At 42.6% G+C, this 27,977-nt stretch overlaps 1 protein-coding gene across 4 annotated transcripts in view; it reads right to left on the bottom strand.

Annotated features, from left to right (window-relative positions):
* cep290 (centrosomal protein 290) overlaps window positions 1-27,977 on the bottom strand; it is a 55,809-nt gene that overhangs the window by 21,375 nt on the left and 6,457 nt on the right. For all 4 annotated transcript variants that reach the window (XM_036958919.1, XM_036958913.1, XM_036958904.1 and 1 more), the window contains exons 3-32: window positions 25,421-25,504; window positions 24,426-24,495; window positions 24,276-24,322; window positions 23,680-23,829; window positions 23,424-23,477; window positions 22,577-22,723; window positions 21,938-22,120; window positions 21,635-21,724; window positions 20,927-21,049; window positions 19,402-19,525; window positions 18,913-19,085; window positions 18,525-18,687; window positions 17,989-18,089; window positions 17,707-17,773; window positions 17,433-17,545; window positions 17,151-17,235; window positions 16,782-16,918; window positions 16,482-16,646; window positions 15,461-15,610; window positions 15,171-15,286; window positions 12,903-13,005; window positions 12,583-12,813; window positions 12,195-12,368; window positions 11,849-11,960; window positions 11,444-11,649; window positions 8,987-9,138; window positions 8,642-8,753; window positions 7,903-8,358; window positions 5,839-6,003; window positions 1,095-1,202 (exon numbers count right to left, since the gene is read on the bottom strand). In XM_036958919.1, coding sequence (XP_036814814.1) covers window positions 1,095-1,202; window positions 5,839-6,003; window positions 7,903-8,358; window positions 8,642-8,753; window positions 8,987-9,138; window positions 11,444-11,649; window positions 11,849-11,960; window positions 12,195-12,368; window positions 12,583-12,813; window positions 12,903-13,005; window positions 15,171-15,286; window positions 15,461-15,610; window positions 16,482-16,646; window positions 16,782-16,918; window positions 17,151-17,235; window positions 17,433-17,545; window positions 17,707-17,773; window positions 17,989-18,089; window positions 18,525-18,687; window positions 18,913-19,085; window positions 19,402-19,525; window positions 20,927-21,049; window positions 21,635-21,724; window positions 21,938-22,120; window positions 22,577-22,723; window positions 23,424-23,477; window positions 23,680-23,829; window positions 24,276-24,322; window positions 24,426-24,495; window positions 25,421-25,504 — 4,161 coding nt within the window. The remainder of the gene's footprint in view (window positions 1-1,094; window positions 1,203-5,838; window positions 6,004-7,902; window positions 8,359-8,641; window positions 8,754-8,986; window positions 9,139-11,443; window positions 11,650-11,848; window positions 11,961-12,194; window positions 12,369-12,582; window positions 12,814-12,902; window positions 13,006-15,170; window positions 15,287-15,460; window positions 15,611-16,481; window positions 16,647-16,781; window positions 16,919-17,150; window positions 17,236-17,432; window positions 17,546-17,706; window positions 17,774-17,988; window positions 18,090-18,524; window positions 18,688-18,912; window positions 19,086-19,401; window positions 19,526-20,926; window positions 21,050-21,634; window positions 21,725-21,937; window positions 22,121-22,576; window positions 22,724-23,423; window positions 23,478-23,679; window positions 23,830-24,275; window positions 24,323-24,425; window positions 24,496-25,420; window positions 25,505-27,977) is intronic.

The raw sequence follows: 27,977 nt of genomic DNA, 5'->3' as shown, positions 1-27,977 counted from the left end.
CAGTCGTGAAAAAATGCAAAAGTTGGAAGAGTTGCAAAGTTAATTGAAAATAATGCCATTGTTGACTAGATACTTTTTTCATTAATTAGGCTATTTTCTCTTGAACCATGTGGTCTAGAAACGCATGGATAACATGGACACAGATATAAAAAATGAATACTATCATTTTTTTATTTTTTTTATAAATTACCAAAGTTACGATAGATGGCCATATATTTTCTGTTAATTACCAAAATTACTGAAGATTTCAGTAACTTTGGTAAATTACTGGTAGCTTTGCAACCCTAATCATGTGTGACTAGATTATTTATTGAAAATACAGTTGATATTGAGCATTCAAGTACATACACTGAGTATACCAAACATTAGGAACACATTCCTAATATTGAGTTATACCCCCTCCCTCAGAACAGCCTCAATTCATAGGAGCATGGACTCTACAAGGTGTCAAAAGCGTTCCACAGGGATGCTGGCCCATGTTGACTCCAATGCTTCCCACAATTGTGTCAAGTCGGCTGAATGTCCTTTGGGTGGTGGAACATTCTTGATACACATGGGAAACTGTTCAATGTGAAATACTCAGCAGCGTTGCAGTTCTTGACTATTCACCTTCTGAATGGCACGCATACACAATCCATGTCTCAATTGTATCAAGGCTTAAATATCCTTCTTTAACCTGGGCTCCCGAGTGACGCAGCGGTCTACGACACTCCATCTCAGTGCTAGAGATCACTACAGACCCAGACCCTGATTCCAGGCTGTATCACAACCGGCCATGATTGGGAAATACATAGGGCGGCGCACAATTGGCCCAGCGTCATCCGGGCTAGGGTTTGGCTGGGGTAGGCCGTCATTGTAAATAATAATTTGTTATTAACCAACTTGCCATTCTTAAATTAAGTTAAAATAAAAAATATAAATAAAACAACCAGAAACAAAACGTTAAATTCATTCCGATTGGCAGACAGTGGGGAGGCTAGTGTACAGTAAATGAATGTCAGAGTCTGTGTCCCAAATGGCACCCTATACCCTACAGTATATAGAATACCATTTGGGGCACAACCAGTGTGTGTCTGTTTGGTGTTAGACAGGACCTTCTGGGCAGAGCCTATGATTAGGTTCTGCTGTTTCTCATAAAGATCCAGCTGGCGCTCCAACTCCACCTCTCTCTGATCCCACAACATCTGACGTTCCTCCTGAACCTGGGGAGGGGGGACACAGACTGTGTGAATGTCTGTCTTTGTGAGTGTCTGTTAAACAGAGCTCTGTCATCATGCCATTGTGACTTTGTCTGTGTCCCAAATGGCATCCTATTTCCTATATACACTACTTTGACTAGGGCCCATGTAGGGCTCTGGTAAAAAGCAGTGCACTTTATAGAGAATAGGGTGCCCTTTTGGACACAACCATTGTCCTAGCATAGCAAGATCTGGAGAACATGGTCTGAAGCCAACAGTACTAGTATTTAGGGAGTCCATCTGGAGCACTGTATTTTTAGGGGCATAAAACTAAACCATCTGTACATCAAACACATAAATAGAGACAACAAGTCCTCTATGTTCTCCTCTTGTTCTGATTATGACTGACTCTCATGGGGAGATACATTACACTATAAAGCCCAATGCCATGGGGGTGATGACGTTACACTATAAAGCCCAATGTCATGGGGGTGATGACGTTACTCTAAAAAGCCCAATGCCATGGGGGCGATGACGTTACTCTATAAAGCCCAATGCCATGGGGGTGATGACGTTACACTATAAAGCCCAATGCCATGAGGGTGTTGACGTTACACTATAAAGCCCAATGTCATGGGGGTGATGACGTTACAATATAAAGCCCAATGTCATGGGGGTGATGACGTTACACTATAAAGCCCAATGCCATGGGGGGGATGACGTTACACTATAAAGCCCAATGCCATGAGGGTGTTGACGTTACACTATAAAGCCCAATGTCATGGGGGTGATGACGTTACACTATAAAGCCCAATGCCATGGGGGGGATGACGTTACACTATAAAGCCCAATGTCATGGGGCGATGACGTTACACTATAAAGCCCAATGCCATGGGGGTGATGACGTTACACTATAAAGTCCAATGTCATGGGGCGATGACGTTACAGATTCATAAATTCACTGATGACAAATTGTAAACAGATTCATAAATTCACTGAAGACAAATATAAACAGATTCATCAATTTACTGAAGACAAATGAAAATTTTAAACACATGAAATTGCTCCACTCACATTTATAATTACCAAAATTTGTGAATATGTGAATGTTCATTCAATTTATGTCTCTCTCTCTGTCTGTAGAAAGTGTCTGTATGCTGCTGCTATTCGGTTCTTTATTTTACTTTATCATATCCTGATGCCTAGTCACTTTACCCTGCCTTCACGTACATATCTACCTCAAATACCTTATTATTATCTATCCTGATGCCTAGTCACTTTACCCTGCCTTCACGTACATATCTACCTCAAATACCTTATTATTATCTATCCTGATGCCTAGTCACTTTACCCTGCCTTCATTTACATATCTACCTCAAATACATTATTATTATCTATCCTGATGCCTAGTCACTTTACCCTGCCTTCACGTACATATCTACCTCAAATACCTTATTATTATCTATCCTGATGCCTAGTCACTTTACCCTGCCTTCATTTACATATCTACCTCAAATACATTATTATTATCTATCCTGATGCCTAGTCACTTTACCCTGCCTTCATTTACATATCTACCTCAAATACCTTATTGTTATCTATCCTGATGCCTAGTCACTTTACCCTGCCTTCATTTACATATCTACCTCAAATACCTTATTATTATCTATCCTGATGCCTAGTCACTTTACCCTGCCTTCATTTACATATCTACCTCAAATACCTTATTATTATCTATCCTGATGCCTAGTCACTTTACCCTGCCTTCACGTACATATCTACCTCAAATACCTCTGCACATTGATCTGGTACTGGTACTCCCTGTATATAGTGGGGAGAACAAGTATTTGATACACTGACGATTTTGCAGGTTTTCCTACTTACAAAGCATGCAGAGGTCTGTAATTTTTATCATTTTTATCACACTTCAACTGTGAGAGACAGAATCTAAAACAAAAATCCAGAAAATCACATTGTACGATTTTTAAGTAATTAATTTGCATTTTATTGCATGACATAAGTATTTGATACATCAGAAAAGTAATATTTGGTACAGAAACCTTTGTTTGCAATTACAGAGATCATACGTTTCCTGTAGTTCTTGACCAGGGTTGCACACACTGCAGCAGGGATTTTTGCCCACTCCTCCTTACAGACCTTCTCCAGATCCTTCAGGTTTCGGGGCTGTCGCTGGGCAATATGGACTTTCAGCTCCCTCCAAAGATTTTCTATTGGGTTCAGGTCTGGAGACTGGCTAGGCCACTCCAGGACCTTGAGATGCTTCTTATGGTGCCACTCCTTAGTTGCCCTGGCTGTGTGTCTCTTGTTATTGTCATGCTGGAAGACCCAGCCACGACCCATCTTCAATGCTCTTACTGAGGGAAGGAGGTTGCTGGCCAAGATCTCGCGATACATGGCCCCATCCATCCTCCCCTCAATACGGTGCAGTCGTCCTGTCCCCTTTGCAGAAAAGCATCCCCAAAGAATGATGTGTCCACCTCCATGCTTCATGGTTGGGATGTTGTTCTTGGGGATGTACTCAGCCTTCTTCTTCCTCCAAACACAGCGAGTGGAGTTTAGACCAAAAAGCTCTATTTTTGTCTCATCAGACCACATGACCTTCTCCCATTCCTCCTCTGGATCATCCAGATGGTCATTGGCAAACTTCAGATGGGCCTGGACATGCGCTGGCTTGAGCAGGGGGACCTTGCGTGCGCTGCAAGATTTTAATCCATGACGGCGTAGTGTGTTACTAATGGTTTTCTTTGAGACTGCGGTCTCAGCTCTCTTCAGGTCATTGACCAGGTCCTGCCATGTAGTTCTGGGCTGATCCCTCACGTTCCTCATGATCATTGATGCCCCACAAGGTGAGATCTTGCATGGAGCCCCAGACAGAGGGTAATTGACCGTCATCTTGAACTTCTTCCATTTTCTAATAATTGCGCCAACAGCTGTTGCCTTCTCACCAAGCTGCTTGCCTATTGTCATGTAGCCCATCCCAGCCTTGTGCAGGTCTACAATTTTAGCCCTGATGTCCTTACACAGCTCTCTGGTCTTGGCCATTGTGGAGAGTTTGGAGTCTGTTTGATTGAGTGTGTGGACAGGTGTCTTTTATACAGGTAACGAGTTCAAACAGGTGCAGTTAATACAGGTAATGAGTGGAGAACAGGAGGGCTTCTTAAAGAAAAACTAACAGGTCTGTGAGAGCCGGAGTTCTTACTGGTTGGTAGGTGATCAAATACTTATGTCATGCAATAAAATGCAAATTAATTACTTAACTTCTTGACGCACCCTTTCCCGTTAGCGGGATCATTTTCATCAACACCCGCTGAATTGCAGTGTGCCAAATTCAAATTAAATGACTAAAAATATTTAATTTTCATGAAATCAAAAGTGCAATATAGCAAAACACAGCTTAGTTTGTTGTTAATCCACCAGGCGTGTCAGATTTAAATACAGCTTTTCGGCGAAAGCACAACAAGCGTTTATGTAAGAACATCTCTCTCAGTAGACAAAATATTACAAACACTAGCAGCCAAGTAGATTGGTCACAAAAGTCAGAAAAGCAATAAATGAAATCGCTAACCTTTGATGATCTTCGGATGTTTGCACTCACTAGACTCCCAGTTACACAATAAATGTTCCTTTTGTTCCATAAAGATTATTTTTTATATCCAATATACCTCCATTTGTTTGCCGCGTTATGTTCAGAAATCCACAGGCTCGAGCAGTCACGACATCGCAGACGAAAATTCCAAATAGTATCCGTAATGTCCACAGAAACATGTCATACTTTTTTTTTTAATAATCAATCCTCAGGTTGTTTTTAAAATATATAATCTATAATATATCAACCAGGACTGTATCTTTTTCAGTAGGAGAGGAAGAGACAATGGTTGCCCCACTCTGTTGCGCAAGCAAAACTCTGAACACCCAGCTATCCACTGACGCGATGTGATCTTTCTCGCTCATTTTTCAAAATAAAAGCCTGAAACTATGTCTAAAGACTCTCGTTGATATCCCTTTAAATGGAGAAAAGTCATCCAATGGAACAGAGAGATTTCAGGAAAAACAGCACTTCCAGGTTGGATTTTCCTCAGGTTTTCGCCTGCAATATCAGTTATGTTATACTCACAGACAGTATTTTGACAGTTTTGGAAAGTTTAGAGTGTTTTCTATCCTAATCTGACAATTATATGCATATTCTAGTTTCTGAGCCCAAGAAATAGAGTTTCAAATGGGTATGTTTTTTTTGTGCCAAAAACGAAAATCCTGCCCCCTACACTCAAGAAGTTAAAATCATACAATGTGATTTTCTGGATAAAAATTACAGACCTCTACATGCTTTGTAAGTAGGAAAACCTGCAAAATCGGCAGTGGATGAAATACTTGTTCTCCCCACTGTAGCTCCACATTGTACTGGTACTCCCTGTATATAGCTCCACATTGATCTGGTACTGGTACTCCCTGTATATAGCTCCATTCTTGTCTATTATATTCCTTGTGTTACTATTTTCCTTTTTATTAATATTTTTTAACTCTGCATCGTTGGGAAGGGCTCATGAGAAAGCAAGTCTACACCCATTGTATTCAGCGCACGTGACAAATACAATTTCACTAGATGTTGTGTCTGTCTGAAGTGTGTATTTTCTCTTCTCACAGTGTGCTGCTGTACGCTGTCTTCCTCCAGGGTACGGATGGTTCTCTCCTGCTCGGCCACCAGGCTCCTCAGGTAACTGATCTCCTCTCTCTGGACCCCCAGCTCCCGGCCCCGTCTCAGCTCCTGCAGTCTGACCTCCTCTATTTTCTTGTGCCACTCGTTCACCTGAGAACATTCATATAGAGTAGACAACATGAGGAAAAACACATTTTCCCATGGAAGACAATAGACTGGAGTTTGGTGAGGAGGGAAAGTTCCACTACTGGAGTTTGGTGAAGAGGGAAAGTTCCACTACTGGAGTTTGGTGAGGAGGGGAAGAAAAGCTATACAATGACAGAAGGATTGCAATAGATGGTCATACCAAGGATCATTTACACTATATATATATTTATTCTTGCTAGAGCTGCCCCAGTCAACTATAAGTGCTGTTATTGTGAAGTGGAAACGACTAGGAGCAACAACGGATCAGTCGCGAATTTAGTAGGCCACACAAGCTTACAGTACGGGACAGCCAAGTGCTGAAGCCCGTAGAGCGTAAAAATTGTCTGTCCTCGGTTGCAACACTCACTACTGAGTTCCAAACTGCCTATGGAAGTAATGTCAGCACAAGAACTGTGATCGTCGGGAGCTTCATGAAATGGGTTTTCATGGCCAAGCAGCCTCACACAAGCCTAAGATCAACATACTCAATGCCAAGCGTCCGCTTGAGTGGTGTAAACCTCGCCGCCATTGGGCTCTGGAGCAGTAGAAACGCTTCACCATCTGGCAGTCTGACAGACGAATCTGGGTTTGGCAGATGCCAGGAGAATGCTATCTGCGCCAATGCATAGTACCAACTGTAAAGTTAGGTGAAGGAGAAATAAAGGTCTGGGGCTGTTGTTCATTGTTCGGGCTAGGCCTCTTAGTTCCAGTAAAGGGAAATCTTAATGCTACAGAGTACAATGACATTCTAGACGATTCTGTGCTTTCAATTTGGGGCAGCGGTTTGGGGAAGTCCCTTTCTTGTTTCAGCATGACAATGCACCCGTGCACAAAGCGAGGTCCATACAAAAATGGTTTGTCGAGATCGTTGTGGAAGAACTTGACTGGCCTGCACAAAGCCCTGACCCCAAACCGAACTGGAACGCCGACTGAGAGCCAGGCCTTAATCGCCCAACATCAGTGCCTGACCTCACTAATGCTCGTGGCTAAATGGAAGCAAGTCCCCACAGCAATGTTCCAACATCTAGTGTTGGAACAACTCTGGACCTCAAAGCCAGTTCCACTGCATTTTTTCATTGTTCCCCTCTAATTAGGGATTTAGACCTGGGACACCAGGTGTGTGCAATTAATAATCAGGTAGAACAGAAAACCAGCAGGTTCCAGACCTCGTAGGGTAAGAGTTGAGTACCCCTGTTCTGGTGGAAAGCCTTCCCAGAAGAATGGAGGATGTTATAGCAGAAAAGGGGGGGACCAACTCCATAATAATGCCCATGATTTTGGAATGAGATATTCGATGAGCAGGTGTCCACATACTTTTGGTAATATAGTGTATAAACCTGAACAATAACAATAAAGCGATTACAATTCAACACAAATGACGAGCTCTGGAGTGAAGGGCTATGAAGAGGTCTGGGTGGGTTGCCATGGTTATTTTGCTATTTGATTTGGAATTTTAGCACCCCTTTAGGTACTCGTCCTCCACTGTAAAAAAATATTTTGGAAGTTATAGAAATGCATTTATTAATGTCTAGATCATTTTTTTACAAATATATTCTGTTACATATGCCTTAATGCTTACTTTTAAATGATATTATGTGAACTGAACATATATATATATATTTTTTATTATATAAAACATGTTTTTTTAGAGACTACTAATATTACTGTCCCCACTACAACAAATAAATACTTAAATAAATGTAATTTAGTCCATTAATCATTTGATTGAAATACTGTAGAATTCCATTAACTCCTTCTGTGGAGTACCAATATGGCGGCTGGTGGCTTCAAAGCCTTTCACTGGCCATTACATAGCATCAGCAATCCAGGGTTTATATACATCATTGGTCCTTGCCCACCCACCTTCTGAGCTCCTTTCACATCCTTCAGCGTAGCTATGAGCTCCTCTAACCCTTTCAGCCTCAGCTCCAGCTCCTGGGCCTTCCCCTCCATCCTCCTCCTCTCCTCCTCCGCTCTCCTCTTCTCCTCCTGCGCAGTTCCTCTATCCTCCTGCAGGCGCATCATGGTCTGAGAGAACTTCTCCTGCTGGGCTAAGGGCAGAGCCCCGGCAAACTGCCTGCGGAGAGACTGGATGGACTGTTGGAGGTGCCTGGCTCGGTTCCGGCTCTCCTGGCGAGCGTGGTACAGGGATTTCTCGCTGGCGTCCAGTTTCTGCTCGGCACGGAGCAAGTAGGCCTCAAGCTGCTGGATCCGGGTGGCGGTGGCCTCTAGCTTCCCCACGGCGGCTGATTCGCTGAGCTGCAGCGCTACAATGTGCTGGTAGAGCTTGGCGATCAGGGCTCTCTCGTCTGACTGGGACTGGGTGGGCAAACAAGGCAGAGCAGGACAGGAGGGAAAAGTTAGCATTAGCAACAATGCTAGTAGTGAGATCAATTTGAGCAACATGGTAGTTAGCTATTCTAACTGTATGCACAATGAATAGCCAGTCATTCTTGCAATGGTATCATTGCTAAACTTTATCAACTATTGATAATAAGAAGATTTCTCATCTCTCGTGGTTGAGTTACTTGAGTAGAATGAGGATCAGTTATATGAATAAGGTTAAATAGGGTTGAATAGCGTCCGTGTTGTGTTGCGTTACCTGATAGTCGAGGACCTGCCTCCTTAGAGCTTCAACCTCCTTCTCTCTGGACTGCTGTCTGGCCTCCAGGGTGGACACCTGCATCTTAGCCACGTCAGACACCTCCCTCAACCTGGATACACAGCATGGGGTTAGCACCTTATCCCATTACCAACTGCCATTATAAAACGCAAGCTTACTGGGCAGCAGTAGTAAAGCTTACTAAATCAGGGATGGGATCAGGGCACATTGCATTTAGGCTAGGGCATTAGTCCAGTTTCATTAGACAGAATCACATACACACGTAAATGTAACTAGATCACAGGAGGAATTATCACATATTCCATGAGTGGATTTAGTACATACATTGAGGCCTCCACCTTGAGTTCGGCCTCAGCCTTCTCCAGTTGCGTGATCCTGGCGCGGTCGGCGTTGCTGCCGTCTTTAGAGACACTGTCGGCCAGCTCATCTCTCAGCTCCCGCTCCGTTCTCTGGGCCCCCAGGTACAGCTTTGTTAGCTGGGGACCAACAACACTTCAGGTTAGGGGCTTTGTGTCACTATAAGACATAGTCCAGGATACTGCATGGCCTTGTCCAGCCATGCTCTCTACTAGGGACAGGTGTTGAGAATTGCCATGATCAACACACTATATATGCAGTGAAAAATATTATTAGTTGTTCAATGCTTCCATGTGTTTGCATCTGTCCCTATCCAATAAACTATCAAATGAAATTGAAATGATTGTCTATTGCCACAGGAAACAGAGATGTGTCTTTTCAAATCAAATCAAATGTTATTAGTCACATGCGCCAAATACAACAGGTGTAGTAGACCTTACAGTGAAATACTTACTTATGAGCCCCTAACCAACAATTCAGTAAAAAAAACAAAAAAACATGAGTAAGAATAAGAAATAAAAGTAACAAGTAATTAAAGAGCAGCAGTAAAATAACAATAGCGAGACTATACACAGGGGGGTACCGGTACAGAGTCAATGTGCGGGGGTACCGGTTAGTTGAGGTAATATGTACATGTAGGTAGAATTATTAAAGTGACTATGCATAGATGATAACAACAGAGAGTAGCAGCGGTGTAAAAGAGAGGGGCCAATGCAAATAGTCTGGGTAGCCATTTGATTAGATGTTCAGGAGTCTTATGGCTTGGGGGTAGAGGCTGTTTAGAAGACTCTTGGACCAAGACTTGGCGCTCCGGTACCGCTTGCCATCCGGTAGCAGAGAGAACAGTCTATGACTAGGATGGCTGGAGTCTTTGACAATTTTTAGGGCCTTCTTCTGACACCGCCTGATATAGAGGTCCTGGATGGCAGGAAGCTTGGCCCCACTACCCTCTGTAGTGCCTTGCGGTCGCAGGCCAAGCAGTTGCCTTGCCAGGCAGTGATGCAACCAGTCAGTATGCTCTTGATGGTGCAGCTGTATAACCTTTCGAGTATCTGAGAACCCATGCCAAATCTTTTTAGTCTCCTGAGGGGGAATAGATTTTGTCGTGCCCTTTCACAGCTGTCTTGGTGTGCTTGGCCCATGTTAGTTTTTTGGTGATGTGGACACCAAGGAACTTGAAGCTCTCAACCTGCTCCACTACAGCCCCGTCAATGAGAATGGGGGCATGCTCGGTCCTCTTTTTCCTGTAGTCCATAATCATCTCCTTTGTCTTGATCATGTGGAGGGAGAGGTTGTTGTCCTGGCACCACACGGACAGGTCTCTGACTTCCTCCCTATAGGCTGTCTCGTCGTTGTCGGTGATCAGGCCTACCATTGTTGTGTCATTGGCAAACTTAAAGATGGTGTTTGAGTCGTGCAGTCATGAGTGAACAGGGAGTATAGGAGGGGACTGAGCACGCTGTCGTATTACAGGAAATTTCCACGACAACGCACCCCTGAGGGGCCCTGTGTTGAGGATCAGCGTGGCGGATGTTGTTACCTACCCTTACCAACTGGGGGCGCCCCGTCAGGAAGTATTGATGAGCTTTGAGGGCACTATGGTATTGATCGCTGAGCTGTAGTCATTGAATAGCATTCTCACATAGGTGTTCCTTTTGTCCAGGTGGGAAAGGACAGTGTGGAATGCAATAGAGATTGTATCATGTGTGGATCTGTTGGGGCTGTATGCCAAATTGAGTGGGTCTTGGGTTTCTGGGATAATGGTGTTGATGTGAGCCATGACCAGCCTTTCAAAGCACTTCATGGCTACAGATGTGAGTGGGTCGGTAGTCATTTAGGCAGGTTACCTTACCTTACCGTCCCTGGGCACAGGGACTATGGTGGTGATACAGACTCGGACAGGGAGTGGTTGAAAGTGTTAGTGAAGACACTTGTCAGTTGTCCAGCGCATCCTCGCAGTACACGTCCTGGTAATCTGTCTGGCCCTGCGGCCATGTGAATGTTGACCTTTTTAAAGGTCTTACTCACATCAGCTGCGGAAAGCGTGATCACACAGTCTTCCGGAACAGCTGGTGCGCTCATGCATGTTTCAGTGTTATTTGCTTCGAAGCGAGCATAGACGTAGTTTAGCTCATCTGGTAAACTCGTGTTACTGGGCAGCTCTCGGCTGTGCTTCCCTTTGTAGTCTGTACTGGTTTGCAAGCCCTGTGTGTGGAGTAAAGGTGGTCCAGAGTTTTTTCCCCTCTGGTTTCACATTTAACATGCCGATAGAAATTTGGTAAGACGGATTTCAGTTTTCCTGCATTAAAGTCCCCGGCTACTAAGAGTGCAGCCTCTGGGTGAGCATTTTCCTGTTTGCTTATGGCGGAATAGATGCTTTGTCCTTTCCCTAACTCCTACACTATGTAGATAGCTCTCTCCTACCTCTGCAAACTTTGTCTCCAGCTCCACGTTGCGCTCCTCCACCAGTCTGAGAGAGTTCCTGAGGTGTTCGTACATCTTGTGGGCATGCTCAGCCCTCTGCCGCTCATTCAGCTCCTTCATCTCCAAGGTGGTGATCCTCCTGGACGTTGATATAATCTCACTATTGGCCACTGCCTTTGCTGCCTTGTCCATGCTGCTCTCGCCACCTGGGAATAGAAAAACGCTCCAGGGTCAGAAATCCATTTGGAAAATTCAAAGAATCTTCCAAATGAGATTTCTGAAAAACTCGGAAACTTCAAGAGAGTTCAGGGAATTTTGCAACCCTTGTCAGAAATTATAGGGCTTTGGAGAGACAATACAGACTCTAAAAGTGAAGTATTTTCAATCCTGAGTTGTGAAGCTTACCTAATGTGTTGATGTGCTCCCAGGCTTGCTCCAGAGTGTGGAGTTTCTCCTTGGTAATCTCCAGCTCTTTATTGAGGGCAGTGATGTGCTCACGGAGAGAAATGTTCTCACCCTAAAAGTAGAAGGGAAAAAGACAGATACGGTATGAGTCCACAAAAAGCTCTATAGAGAACTCAATCAACGAAAGAGGAGCCATACCGTCAATAATTATCCACTAATAAAAGGTTTAATTCGACACATTCACTGTTAACTACTAAACGAAAGTTCCTTTTCTTCATTTGCACTAATATGAAGTCATTTGAGATTCCACCAGTCCTGAAAAGGAGACGGGGAGAGGAAGACCTACCTCTAGGTGTTCTAGGTTGGTGGTCCTCTGCACCAGGTGGTTGTCTTTCTGGAGCATGTCCCTGTATTTCACCGTCAGCTCTGTGTATTGCTTGTTGGCCCTCTCCAGCTCTGATGAGGGGACGCTGTCATCCAGGGCTTTCTGCAGCGCTGCCAGCTTATATGCTGCCATGTCCTACAAAAAATGCTATATCAAGTCTTGTGACGAAAACGATTGAATTGGGAGTTAAATTATTGTCTATACCAGTCATTAAAAGTATACACTTCAAAGTTATTTCTTGGTCGTTTTTCAGTCAAGTGAACTCTTCTACCCTTAACCCTTCTTTTATTGTTCCTGGATAGGTGTATGCAATATGGCAACATTTCAGACAATCAGAGGGCAAGTGTACCTTGTATCTGGTCAGGTATCCCATCCTCTGTGTGACAGAGGCCTGCATGGTGCTGAAGTCATCCCTCAGTTTGTTGTTGTCCTTGCGGAGGTGCTGCTCCTGCTCCAGCAGGGTGGTGTAGCGATGTGTTAGAGACTTCTCGTTCACACGCAGAACCGTCATCCTCCGGGCCGCCTCCGCCACCTGCCTCCGCAGCTCCTCTGGATCCTTCTGCAGTGCCTCCAGCCAGTGCTATTGGACACAGTGGGGATTAGAAATACATTGAATATAATGCAGAGAGTTTAGAGATACAGTGAGCAATGTTTGGCTCTGTCACTCACGTTGAACTCTTTGATCTTTACTGTGTCCACCAGCTTCTGCTCCTCCAGCTTGTTCTTCATCTCTCTGAGTGCCTCCTTTTCCTTCTGCCAGACCTCCTTCTCACTACACCATCATAATACTCAAAGATAAGTTAAGAGTTTTGTGTTCTATTCAGCTTTGTGGGTATCAGTCTTGCTGTACGCAGGTGTGTAGGGAGGACCGGGTTCAAATGACACATTAACTTTTCTGGTGCCCTAAAAATAGGGGGCTGGGTTAGGGTAAATAATCTGAACAATAAGGGGGTGTCCATGTTGATATTTTCAAGCATAAGGGGGTGCTCTGATTTGGTAGGTAATAGAGGTCGACCGATTAATTGGAATGGCCTATTAATTACGGTCAATTTCATGTTTTCGGAAATCGTAAATCTGTATTTTTGGGCGCCGATTTAAAAAAACAAAGTTTATTTTTTATTTTTATACCTTTATTTAACTAGGCAAGTCAGTTAAGAACACATTCTTATTTTCAATGACGGCCTAGGAACGGTGGGGTAACTGCCTCAGCTCGGGGGATCCAATCTTGCAACCTTACAGTAAACTAGTCCAACGCTCTAACCACCTGCCTCTCATTGCACTCCACGAGGAGCCTGCCTGTTACGGGAATGCAGTAGAAGCCAAGGTAAGTTGCTAGCTAGCATTAAACTTATCTTATAAAAAAACAATCAATCAATCATAATCACTAGTTATAACTACACATGGTTGATGATATTACTAGTTTATCTAGCGTGTCCTGCGTTGCATATAATTGATGCAGCGCTGGGGGATGATTTAACAAAAGCGCATTTGCGAAAAAAGCACAATCGTTGGACGACTGTACCTAACCATAAACACCAATGCCTTTCTTAAAATCAATACACAGAAGTATATATTTTGAAACCTGCATATTTAGCTAAAAGACATCCAGGTTAGCAGGCAGTATTAACCAGGTGAAATTGTGTAATTTCTCTTGCTTTCATTGCACGCAGAATCTGGGTATATGCAACAGTTTGACCAGCCTGGCTCATTACGAACAAATTTTCCAGAATTTTACGTAATTATGACATAACATTGAAGGTTGTGCAATGTAACAAGAATATTTAGACTTAGGGATGCCACCCGTTAGATAAAATACCGAACGGTTCCGTATTTCACTGAAATAATAAACGTTTTGCTTTCAAAATGATAGTTTACCCCTTCGACCATATTAATGACCAAAGGCTCGTATTCTGTGTGTTATTATGTTATAATTAAGTCTATGATTTGACAGAGCAGTCTGACTGAGCGATGGTAGGCAGCAGCAGGCTCGTAAGCATTCATTCAAACAGCACTTTTGTGCGTTTTGCCAGCAGCTATTCGCAAACACAGCACTGTTTATGACTTCAAGCCTATCAGCCTAATGGCTGATGTAACCGATGTGAAATGGCTAGCTAGTTAGCTGGGTGTGCGCTAATAGCGTTTCAAACGTCACTCGCTCTGAGACTTGGAGTAGTTATTCTCCTTGCTCTGCAAGGGCCGCGGCTTTTGTGGAGCGATGGGTAACGCTGCTTCGAATGTGGCTGGTGTCGATGTGTTCCTGGTTCGAGCCCAGGTAGGGGCGAGGAGAGGGACGGAAGCTATACTGTTACACTGGCAATACTATAGTACCTATAAGAACGTCCAATAGTCAAAGGTATATGAAATACAAATGGTATAGAGAGAAATAGTCCTATAAATACTATATTAACTACAACCTAAAACCTCTTAACTGGGAATATTGAAGTCTCATGTTAAAAGGAACCACCAGCTTTCATATGTTCTCATGTTCTGAGCAAGGAACTCAAACGTTAGCTTTTTTACATGGAACATATTGCACTTTTACTTTCTTCTCCAACACTTTGTTTTTGCATTATTTAAACCAAATTGAACATGTTCCATATTTATTTGAGGTTAAAATAAGTGTTCATTCAGTGTTCGTTCATTCAGTATTGTTGTAATTGTCATTATTACAAATAAATAAATAAAAATCGGCCGATTAATCGGTATCGGAGTTGAGAAATCATAATCGGTCGACCTCTAGTAGGTACGCAGCACCACTGTCATACTGTACACCGTGCTTCTACACATGCATTGCTTGCTGTTTGGGGTTTTAGGCTGGGTTTCTGTACAGCACTTTATGACATCAGCTGATGTAAGAAGGGCTTTATAAATACATTTGATGTACAGTAAGCTTGGTCCTCTAGCTGCAGATGATCTCAACCAACTACCCTACTGTACCTTTGGTACTCCTTGTAGAGGAGTCCCTGCTGATGGCGAATCACAGCAAACTTCCCCTTGTACTCTTCCAAGGCTGCCACCAGCTGCTGGCTTGACTCCTCTTTGTTTTTAATCTCCTAAAAAAGAACATTATATGTGAAAATGTCTCTCAGATCATTTGGGAGACGAGTTACAGAGAATAATACAAGAAAATAGTGCGTGTTTGAGATCGACTGCATTGCAGTCGCCAACTGCTTTGTTGTCAATCTCAAACACAATCGATTAGGCTAACAGTGATGGGCGAGACTGACCCGTAACAGTCGAACGGCATACTCATTCAGAGAGCTGATAACCTCAGTGCTGGATAGGGCCATGTCGTCAGGGAGATTCAGGGTCCTAAAGATTACCCCGCCCCCTTTGGACTTTCTCAGCGCCTCCATATCGGCCTCCAAACGGGTCACCTGACCAACAGAGATAGAAGGGAAACAGTTTTAATTTTTTATAGATTTATTATAGATTTAGTCTTAAATGGTATCCCCTATTACAGATGTAGTCTTAAATGGTATCCCCTATTACAGATGTAGTCTTAAATGGTATCCCCTATTACAGATGTAGTCTTAAATGGTATCCTCTATTACAGATTTAGTCTTAAATGGTATCAATGGCAGCAGTACAGTGCCTATTTACTAGACATTCAAAAGACTGCAATGAAAAAGACACAGATATGCAACAATATCCATGGAACAATTTAACGATGGAATCAAAGTAAGGGAAACAGCGCCACTGTCCGCCCCACCACCGCTGTTACTGTTTTTGTTTTGTTGACGAAGCGGAGGTGAGGAGCATGGTAAAAATACATGCATTACATCTTCTGGTGTTCTATCACGCGGGCAACGATGTCAGAGGAGAAAAGAAACAGTGCTGGTTGTTTGCAGTAACCTCTTTGTTATTGGAATATTGCAGATGGACGTGGCAGTTTCACCAATTAAGGAGTCCAGCTTTAAGCTTTTGAGGTGGAATGGAATTACAGTGCCAGTAGGTATGAGGTTCATATGGATTGGATGCCATTACTACTTAACATTGAGTTATTCATAGCCTGCAGGTACTTGATTGTTTCTGCCATTAACAACACTACATTGTTGCCTTCAAAAACAGTCTGCATGTGGCAAAAATAATATATAACAAGTTGACAAAAGAAAGAAATGGACAGACATTATTTGGCCCTTTGTGGAAAATGTATATACACTCATACAACAGCAAAATATAATTATGTGGCTTTCTCATAACTTGCCCTACATACTGTACAGTAAGTACAACCAGCCAGCTGGATACCTTTTCTTTGGCTTTGACCAGTTGACTCATGGTGTTGGCAGCTTCCTCCCGAGCTGCCCTCATTTCCTGTCTGATCTCGTCGTTCCTTCCCGTCAGCTGGTCTACCTGGGCCTTCAGGTGGAGGCTGGTGTCAAACTTCCCATCAGAGTTCTTCATCTCTATTGCCTGGAACATGGAACATGGCGGAGCAGGATTGGGGTCAATTCCATTTCAATTCAGGGCATGAATGAACATTCTAAGAACAATAGTGACGACATGTAAAATGTGGACAGCTGTGATGATGCTACTGGTTACACTTACACGGACCAGCTTCTCCAGACTGGGGATAGAGACTGCAGCTTGTGAGGTGGGGTTTTTCTGTTGAGCTTCCTGGATGGCCTGAAGGATCTCCTTCATACCTTGTTCCAGCTGCTTGTTCTCCTTAAACAAGTCTTCCACTAAGGGACACAAAGAGAAGAGAGCAGCGCTTATCCAACTGTGTTCAGGGATTCCTTTGGACATCCACGTTTCTCACTCAATGCATTGACACTACCTAGTCCTTTACTAGGAAATAGTATTGAGGAAGACATAGTGTGCATTTCTGACAGCGTATAGAATGAAATGCTGTGAGTAGCCATAAAACTACTTCAACATTTCCTACTATACAATATACTGCCAGTTTGTACATACATTTGGATTTAAACTGAGATGACTGGGTCCTCTGATGCTCCAAGTCTCTCTCCTTATGGTTCAGTTCTCTCCTCAGATGCTCATACTGTGAAACAAGTGGGAAAGGATGTATATAAGACAGGATATAGCCCACATAAACCATACAGTGGAAAAAACTGGCAAAAAAATGTCAGGGTGATGTCTTCGGTGATGTCATGGTTAGGTCATATACTGATTTATAAAGGCCATTTTTAAACGTCTTTTAAACTACCAGAATTCTGACATCTCCTTCTGTCATCTGACCTTGCTTTTGATCTCCTCCTCATCTGCAGAACTGAACGTTGGTGTTGGTGTCAGTTTGATGGATCTGGTGGGCTTGGCATCATCCTCTAGCAATGAGCTGGTCACTGTGATCCCTATGATGGAGAAAAGTGGGTTTGTCAGCACAAAAATAGAGATAGACTTAGTTAAATGGGGGATGAAATACTACTAACTTGTTATCAGTACTTGTATGGCATGCTGGCTAACCAACTCATATCTCCCTCCTATAGTTGTGTAGCATGGAGCGGATATTTACCTTTGTCCTTTACCATTCGCCTGATTTGTTTCTTCAGTTCAAGTCTCTCCTCTTCCAGTCGTTCGATCTGTGGAGTCAAGTGGGGTCGTAAGGGAAACAGGGCCACAGGTTGAGCTAAAGGTTTCGTTCCAAATGGCACCCTATTCTCTATATAGTACACTACTTTTAACCAGTGCCCATAGTAGAGTGCACTACTTCTTTTAGTGCACTATGTAGGGAACAAGGTACTAAATGGGACACAGTCAAATTGACGTCAAGAGGTTCCTTCCAATCTCCATCTACCTCTTTGGTGAGAACCTGGTTCTCTGCTTGGAACTGCCTCTGTTTCAGGGATTTGGTTCTTCTGAATTCTGTCAGATCCACTTCCTCTTTGGGCTCCAGACCTTATGAAAGAGGATGATGGATGAATACAGATCCTGAATGAGAGGATATCCAACAATGAAAATGTCTAGCTAATAAGGTAACTCACTAACTTTATGAAATATAACACCTTCCAAAAGGAAATCAAATATGTCTGCTGTCTCTCTGTTTTTTATGTCTTTGTTGTTTGTTGCTTGTTATTTGTTATTAAATGAAAGGATATTCAACAATGAAAAAATGTCTAGCTAATGACATCATTCATTAACTTTATGAAATATAACACAATCCAACAGGAAATTAATTTTGCGTCTGCGGTCTCCCTGTTTTTGATTTCTTTGTTGTTGTTTCCAGTTCTTATTTTAAATTTATATCTGTAACATGTTGAGACATTGTGAAATTAACATAAATAAAATGTGACTTGAAGTTTGTTAATTACATTTGTTTTGTGTGTGACTTACCGAGTCGTTCCCTAAGATCTTCGTTCTCATCCAGAAGGTTGTTGATTCTCATCTCCAGCTGGTTGATCTCTCTGGTCATAGCCTCCGCCTCACGGTCTCGCACTCTCATCTGATTCTTACACTCTTTGATCTCAGCGATGGCCACCTGCAGACCATCAGTGCCCTGCAGGACAGTAAAGAGAGCCAAGAGAGATCAGCCATGGCTTTCATACTTTGTTTAATCTAGGATACAAGATTTGACAGACCAGACATCTCAAAAACAAAGCCTGTTGCATGAGTCATGAGAATCACCACAGGGATGGGGGAAAATAGTTTTTGGGGACTTAATATGTTGGAGGACCTTAAGCAACTGAGCATTTGTGAAATTGGGCAGGCTAGGCAGACTTACAGACTCATAGAGTCTCATGTTGTTTAATGTGTCACTGAGCTCTTTGTCCTTGTCCCTGGCGTCTGTCTCGGCTAGCTCAGCCACACGTTCTGCTTCCTGTGCTCTTGTCTCTGTGGCCTGCAGCTTAGCGGTTAGCTCGTCCAGCTTCCTCTGCTGGATGGCTGAGGGCAGACCTGGGGAAAAACTTTGAGCTATAAGCTATTGCTAATAATGCTAAATCAGAGTTTATGGCTCTGTGCTACACTAGAGATACAAATGCTAATCCTAACGTGCTAAATGTCTTCCCTTTAAGAAAAAATTTAGCTAAATTGTCTGAAGCTAAAAAATATACTGTAAAGTTGGCGCCAACTAACCTGCAGAGAACACCCACACTTTTTCAATCTTATAGCAATGTCGGTGCATAGCAGCCTTGGCTGACACCAGAACAACATTCCTTGTTAACAGCATCCAGATCCATGTGCTTTTACAACAAGACAATTTGACACGCACCTCTGTCTTTCTTCAGGGGCTTCTTGAGTTCCTCTATGAGCAGGGCATTTCTCTCCATCTCCCCCGTATACTGCTCCACTTGCTCTGTCAGCATCTTGATTTGATTGTCTCTCTCTAGCACGGCCTTGAAGACATTCACAAACATTTTATTAGTTTGGAACCAGCGTTAGTACAAGGACAACCACGGAAGAGCACAGCAGGTTGTGATTTGTGTACAATAACGTGTAATAAAAGACATGAGATCTTGTGAAATTAAATGAAAGCAGAGAGAGGTCTGTAAAATAGACAAGAAATATGGAGGACCGAGTAACTTACACCACATAGCTCATATATGACCTGGCCACGAGTTAGTGACGGGAGTGCAAGTAAAGACAGGAGAAAACAGGAGAAAAGAACAGAATGAATAGAAGAGAAGCTGCATTGGAAATGACAGATGGAACACAAAGATACAGTATCTTGTCTGTAGTCGGTACCGCCGATGTGCCAACATCTGCCTGTAGTGTCTGAATGGTTTGGGCTACACACTAATATGACCCCTCCATAGAAGGTGAGACTCTCATGAACAAGATGGTGTTCTCAGTTTTTACCTACAACCCCCACAAGTGTCACAGGACTTGTCTGAAGTTTATCTGGTACTGGGCCAAAAAATGAATGGAAGTGAATAGGGCATTTCCAAGTCAAAGGTGGTCATTCCACGGTAAAAAATAAATACATACTTCTTATATCTTTCAGATATAGGACAGCCACTTCCAAACATACTTCCTTTTAAATAATTTTAAAATATCTATTTTTCCATGTATGAATCTGTTATTCAATGTGTTTCTATGGGCTGATAGCCGAAAAGCCCAATTCAATGTCTTTATATACAGTACCAGTCAAAAGTTTGGACACACCCACTCATTCAAAAGTTTTTCTTAATTTTTACTATTTTCTACATTGTAGAATCAAAACTATGAAATAACACATATGGAATCATGTAGTAACCAAAAAAGTGTTAAACAAATTACAGCTTTGCACTGGTACTGTATATATATTTTTTATACCTATAGGGATACTACAATTCTAAATCAAATAGCTAAATGATCCTTGGTATGACCATCTTAAAACAATTCCATATGTTATCTTAGTAGAAACTTAGCCCCTGGCACTAAGTTAAATATTTTCACAGTTGAAATATATATCTTTCAACAGACAGATATTTCAAAGATGAAGATAAACAAAAAACACACTGTTTGAACAGATAGATTTAGAGATTTCCTAATATAGTATAAAATGCCACCGTTTTTAAAGTAATTTGTCGTTGCATGTACTGTATGTACCAAATACTGCACAAAAAGTTCCCTCACAGGAACAATTGAAGTTTGAAAACGTACTGTAAGTTGCTCACTACTGTAAGTCGGTCTGGATAAGAGCGGCTGTTAAATGACTAAAATGTAAATGTAAAATTCAGATCTAGCCAAGTTCCTTAGATGTATTAATATGTATGTATTTACATAAAGATAAGGATTTCAGCTTTGAGACGGACCTGCTGCAAGGCGATGATGTTGCTCTTGTCCGTGTCCATCTGGGTCGAGCGTAGCTTGTCCCTTAGCTCACGGATCATCTGCTGGTACTCCATGATCTCCTCATCCTTCCCAGCCAGCACTCTCTGAAAATCACAAAACACAGACACAATCAAGGCCACTCAGAAAAACGCAGAGATCACCAGGGCCACTGACAAAACAACACAGCTGCAACTAACCAGGCAGTATGCTTTGATGAGGACAGGCCCCGAGCTAAAATGTTTTAATTTATGCTGATTGACTACTAATGTTTGAAGTGTGAAGAATAAATGTAAATATTTCCTCTCTACATAGAGTACCAGTCAAAAGTTTGGATAAAGTTTGCAAAGCTGTCATCAAGGCAAAGGATGGCTACTTTTAAGAATCTCAAATATAAAATGTATTTTGATTTGTTTAACACTTTTTTGGTTACTACATGATTCCGTATGTGTTATTTAATAGTTTGATGTCTTCACTATTATTCTACAATGTATAAAATAGTCAAAATAAAGAAAAACCCTTGAATGAGTAGATGTCTCCAAACTTTTGACTGGTACTGTAATTAGCTGTGTGCTGTCAAGTTCTTTAATGATTCAGAAAACATACAGACAGCAGCATGCAGTACTTGATACAATCAGTGTATCGCCTGCTGCCTTTTCTCTCAGCCAGGTAAATAATGTGTGAACACCCACCTTCCATTCGTCCACCTTGGCATTCACGGCTGCCATGACTGGGTCATCTTCCTCCGCCCGGCTCTGAATCTGCTCTGTCAGCTCTCTGACCTGAAGTGAAGAACACAGCAGTATATTGTTTTTATTCAACACCAATGAATGTATGTTATTTACACTGTCAATTCCCAATAATGATTCAATATTAGAAATGCTTCATAAAGTCTATGCAAAGCCGTGCTGAAACTTTCCCAGGTTCAACCTTTACATTTGTCCGTATAACCGGAAAACCAGATTGCAACCTGTAATTTTGTCCCTCTAGGTTACCTGTAGCTTGGCGTGGTCCCTCTCCTTCCTAAGCTGGTCCATGATGGAGTCTGTCTGCTGCACAACGATCTTCATCTTGTTGTACTCGTCCGTCATCGTCTCCATCTCCTTCACTGACTCCTCTAGGCTCTTCTGCATCTGATCGTTCTGTGTCTTCAGGTGGGCGACCTCTTCCTCCGCACGCTAGAGGTAGAGGAATGAGGACACAGGTCTGGGGTTAGTACAGTAAGAAACGTACTGTAAATCATGCAATGATATCATGTCCATGTGTTTTTCAAGTCACGACTTGTCTTTAATACCCCTTTGACACTACTTAGCCAAGTCAAGGCGAGTTGTACTGCACTGGCCTGGTTACGCATTAGGGTAATATCCAAATCAGGGAAGTTTCGGGCTCCCGAGTGGCGCTGCATCTCAGTGCTAGAGGCGTCACTACAGACCCTGGTTCGATTCCAGGCTGTATCACAACCGGCAGTGATTGGGAGTCTCATAGGGCGGCGCACAATTGGCCCAGGGTCGTCCGGGTTAGGGTTTGGCCGGGGTTGGCTGTCATTGTAAATAAGAATTTGTTCTTAACTGACTTGCCTAGTTAAATAAAGGTTAAATAAAATAAATAAATTGTATGAAAGGGGTCTGCAGTACCTGAACGTCCTCCATGCACTGGTAGAGCTGTCTGTTGGCTGAGTTGAGTCTCCTCTGTGTCTCAGTACTCTCCTCTCTGGACTGGACCGGCTCCTTCTGGTCCAGCTCCCTCCTGTAGAAGTCTACATCCTGCTGGAGCTGCTCGTTCTGACACACACCGCAGGAGAGGAGACACAGTTAGAGAGGAGTAGTGGGACCCAGTGCCTAATCTACTCTCACAGGTTAACTACTGCATCATCATATAGTTGTCCAACCACATACTACAACACACACTTATATTGGTGTATACTGTCATACACGTATTATGAACAGTTAACATACACTTATACTGGTGTATACTGTCATACATGTATTATGAACAGTTAACATACACTTATACTGGTGTATACTGTCATATACGTATTATGAACAGTTAACACACAGTTAACACACACTTATATTGGTGTATACTGTCATATACGTATACGTAATGTGATTGTTTTCATTTAAAATGGTCAAAAACAAACTAAAATAGCTTATTGGCAAAAAGCAATTTCTCAAACAAGAATTTTGCTACCACTGTCTGGGAGTGGTCTGAGTGGGGAGGGGAAAACAGAAAACTAACTGTTATTGTCAGAGAGGTTTGGAACTCTCTTTCTTATTGATCTATTATGAAATGTACCGCAGGCCAAAGCTCCTTTCCACCAAAACAGGCAGAAATTTCAGGCCGTCTTTTCAAACAGCTCTTACACTAAAAAGGGTATTATCATAATTTGGGCACAACGTAGCAAAACATTTTGAAACGTAAACAAAAATGAGTGTTCAGGTAGTGCCTCCCCAATTCAGACACGACTATGTTGTCACTAACCTCTCTTTTCAGCTTCCTGCTCTCATCCTCAGCCTCCTCTGCCCGAATCATCAACTGTGGGAACACATGGGAGATATTAGTTGCATTGGAATTGTGAACACAATGGGAGATTACTTTGTATAGGCTACATACAATAAAATCAATTGAACATTTTGCACAAAGTAGGAAGATCTTAGTATAGTGTTGAGAACACAATGACACACATTAACACTAGCTCACTATGGAATTAATGACGTCTCATAACATAAGGTCATACTTCCTCATTGATTTTCTTCTCCTTGCTCGTCTCTTTCTCCAACTGTTGGATATCCTTCTCTCTACGGTTCAACTGGGCCTCCAGTGTGCGCATCTCGTCCCGCAGGAAGCGAGTATCTGGCCCGCCGCCAACGCCCGACTTCTTGGCCATCTGGACAGGAAATCAAGCAGACAACAAACTCTCAGGCCCCCTCTGTTTACAACACTTACTCATGTACTTAAACTACCACCAGTCTCTCGAAAAACAAGATTCGGTTATGTCTCCATTTGCTTCTATGAACGTGTGAAAGAAGTCCCAGGGCCAGATTATTGTTCAGGAAACGCAGAGAACAGCTCAACAAACTGCAGCGTAGCAGAGCACTCTAATCTCCTTAAGTGCCGTCATTCTATGGTCACAGCTTACAATCTCCTTTGTGGACAGTGAGGGACTTTACTATTGGTTGAGAGGTGTACTAAGTCCTATTGAAGAAAACTGAGCATGAGTTGAAATGACCTGTGCTCCAATTCAATCAAAACTGCTTTCCAGAAACTGCAGTTTTGATTGGACCCTAATGCTTCACAGTTCAATTTAATGACAACATTCACACCAAGCCTTACCTCTAACTCTTGTTCCCACTTTAACTCCTTGGCCTTCCACTCATTTTCTGTAAGACATGAAAGAGATACTGTTGTAGTATCTACTGCGGGCCATTCATTTCAAATATTCGTCCCAACAACTGGATAGAAAACAATGCTTTATGCACCTACCTGATCTAGCTTGTTCTGTCCCGGCATTATCGATGAGTTCAAATGCCATAGTAACCTCCTCTTTCTTCAACTGCAAACAAATAAAACAATTTTAGTAAGCTTGGGCGGTGTACCTTATATAGAAAATGTTGGTCAGCACACCTTGTTATTGGATTTTCAACATTGCAGAAATAATTTTATTTGAGTAAATATTAGTTCACAATTTTTATAAAAAAAAGAAAAATGGCATGGACAAAATTATTGGCACCCTGGAGCTAGTACTTGGTTTCACAGCCTTTGGCCAAGATAACTGCAGACAAACACAAACCATCAATGACCTGAATCACATCCATAACCTATGACGAGAGCTGGAAACAGTAGTTGGTGGAGTGCACCCATCATACATTGAAGAATTAGCACAGTTCCGTGCTGAATAGTGGGCCAAATTGCCAGTAGAAAGGTGCAGCAAGCTCATTGATGGCTACAAGAAGAGTTTGTGGCAGTTATCGTGGCCAAAGCCTGTGTAACCAAGTACTAGCTCCAGGGTGGCAATCATTTTGTCCATGCCATTTTACTTTGATTTCCTAAATCAAAATTGTAAACTTAAGTTTACAAAAATGTAACTGGTTTCTGCAATGTTGAACATCCAATAACAAGGTGTGGAGACCAAAAGTTATTTTCAATTTCAACTTGTTTTAGAAGAAATATGGAATTATTTAATTAAGAAAAGTGCAAGGCTGCCAATATATTTGACCGCAACTGTATGTTACATGAAACTGAGACTATAACAGATGAATACTGTAAATCCACCCAAAAGCAGGTCAAGTATCTGAAGCAAATATAATCAAACTTTTCTATATTAATTATACCACACTGTGTAGAGCTTATTCCTTCAAAGCAACTACGTAATGTATTCCACTCTGATATTAACACTGGATAAAATCATTTCAGCACAGTTTTAGTGAGCTTGAGTAATGCATCTCTGGATGTGTCTGGGTAATAATAGCATTGGACACCTTCAGAAGGCCTTGAACGACTCGCAAGAGGTGAACAATTTTCTCTGGGCTTCCATCTTTCAACTCCCGCTCCCATCGTTTGACCTGTAGAGAAATAGAGCACCATTGCTTTTCAATGAAACATAAAGCAAAATTGTCCTCAGGCAGAAACACAGCAACAACAGTACTGCTTCGTGCAAAATTAAGTAAACCCTGAGCATAACAGTCTGTCAAGACCCAGGAACAAGTACTGCTTGGTATTTTATGCATGTTCCTGTCCAGTGGTGACTCATCATTAAGGGCAGTTGGGACAGAGCCACGTTACCTGTTGCATGTTATTTTTGCATAAATATGATCATGATATATCATGATTCAACCTTTTTCAGTGTTCCCAGCTGTCTTGAAAGCACCATAAATCCATAGAATGCCAGACTTTGATGACAAAATTTGCCCATGAAGGACCACCTTGCCACCTTCCTGTTCAAATGAGCAAAGCACAACAAGGTGAGTCCAAAAATGTATTGTATGCTGCTGCATAAATTATGTTATATGCCAGGGATACAGTGGGGCAAAAAAGTATTTAGTCAGCCACGAATTGTGCAAGTTCATCCACTTAAAAAGATGAGAGAGGCCTGTAATTGTAGGAAATTATTATTATTATTTTTTGTTGAATTTTACCCCTTTTTCTCCCCAATTTCGTGGTATCCAATTGTTGTAGTAGCTACTATCTATTCTCATCGCTACAACTCCCGTACGGGCTCGGGAGAGACGAAGGTTGAAAGTCATGCGTCCTCCGATACACAACCCAACCAAGCCGCACTGCTTCTTAACACAGCGCGCATCCAACCCGGAAACCAGCACCGTGCACCTGGCAACCTTGGTTAGCGCGTACTGCGCCCGGCCCGCCACAGGAGCCGCTGGTGCGCGATGAGACAAGGACATCCCTACCGACCAATCCCTCCCTAACCCGGACGACGCTAGGCCAATTGTGCGTCGCCCCACTGACCTCCCGGTCGCGGCCGGTTACGACAGAGCCTGGGCGCGAACCCAGGGTCATTGTAGGATTTTTAATGAATTGATTTGCAAATTATGGTGGAAAATAAGTATTTGGTCAATAACAAAAAGTTTGTCTCAATACTTTGTTATGTACCCTTTGTTGGCAATGACAGAGGTCAAACGTTTTCTGTAAGTCTTCACAAGGTTTTCACACACTGTTGCTGGTATTTTGGCCCATTCCTCCATGCAGATCTCCTCTAGAGCAGTGATGTTTTGGGGCTGTTGCTAGGCAACACGGACTTTCAACTCCCTCCAAAGATTATCTATGGGGTTGAGATCTGGAGACTGGCTAGGCCACTCCAGGACCTTGAAATGCTTCTTACGAAGCTACTCCTTCGTTGCCCGGGCGGTGTGTTTGGGATCATTGTCATGCTGAAAGATCCAGCCACGTTTCATCTTCAATGCCCTTGCTGATGGAAGGAGGTTTTCACTCAAAATCTCACGATACATGGCCCCATTCATTCTTTCCTTTACACGGATCAGTCGTCCTGGTCGCTTTGCAGAAAAACAGCCCCAAAGCATGATGTTTCCACCCCCATGCTTCACAGTAGGTATGTTGTTCTTTGGATGTAACTCAGCATTCTTTTTCCTCCAAACACGACGAGTTGAGTTTTTACCAAAAAGTTCTATTTTGGTTTCATCTGACCATATGACATTCTCCCAATCTTCTTCTGGATCATCCAAATGCTCCCCAGCAAACTTCAGACGTGCCTGGACATGTACTGGCTTAAGCAGGGGGACACGTCTGGCACTGCAGGATTTGAGTCCCAGGCGGCGTAGTGTGTTACTGATGGTAGGCTTTGTTACTTTGGTCCCAGCTCTCTGCAGGTCATTCACTAGGACCCCCCGTGTGGTTCTGGGATTTTTGCTCACCGTTCTTGTGATCATTTTGACCCCACGGGGTGAGATCTTGCGTGGAGCCCCAGATCGAGGGAGATTATCAGTGGTCTTGTGTGTCTTCCATTTCCTAATAATTGCTCCCACAGTTGATTTCTTCAAACCAAGCTGCTTACCCGTTGCAGATTCAGTCTTCCCAGCCTGGTGCAGGTCTACAATTTTGTTTCTGGTGTCCTTTGACAGCTCTTTGGTCTTGGCCATAGTGGAGTTTGGAGTGTGACTGTTTGAGGTTGTGGACAGGTGTCTTTTATACTGATAACAAGTTCAAACAGGTGCCATTAATACAGGTAACGAGTGGAGGACAGAGGAGCCTCTTAAAGAATAAGTTACAGGTCTGTGAGAGCCAGAAATCTTGCTTGTTTGTAGGTGACCAAATACTTATTTTCCACCATAATTTGCAAATAAATTCATTAAAAATCCTACAATGTGATTTTATGGATTTTTCCCCCTCATTTTGTCTGTCATAGTTGAAGTGTACCTATGATGAAAATTACAGGCCTCTCTCATCTTTTTAAGTGGGAGAACTTGCACAATTGGTGGCTGACTAAATACTTTTTTGGCCCACTGTATATGTATACTGTAAATAAGAAAGTAATACTAAGTGTATGTTGTGTAGTAAGTCTAT

The sequence above is a fragment of the Oncorhynchus mykiss genome, chromosome 2 (assembly GCF_013265735.2).
Source record: "Oncorhynchus mykiss isolate Arlee chromosome 2, USDA_OmykA_1.1, whole genome shotgun sequence".
In the NCBI taxonomy this organism is placed as follows: domain Eukaryota; kingdom Metazoa; phylum Chordata; class Actinopteri; order Salmoniformes; family Salmonidae; genus Oncorhynchus; species Oncorhynchus mykiss.
Note: the sequence above shows the minus strand (reverse complement) of the source record. Positions and strands in the feature narration are given on the sequence as shown.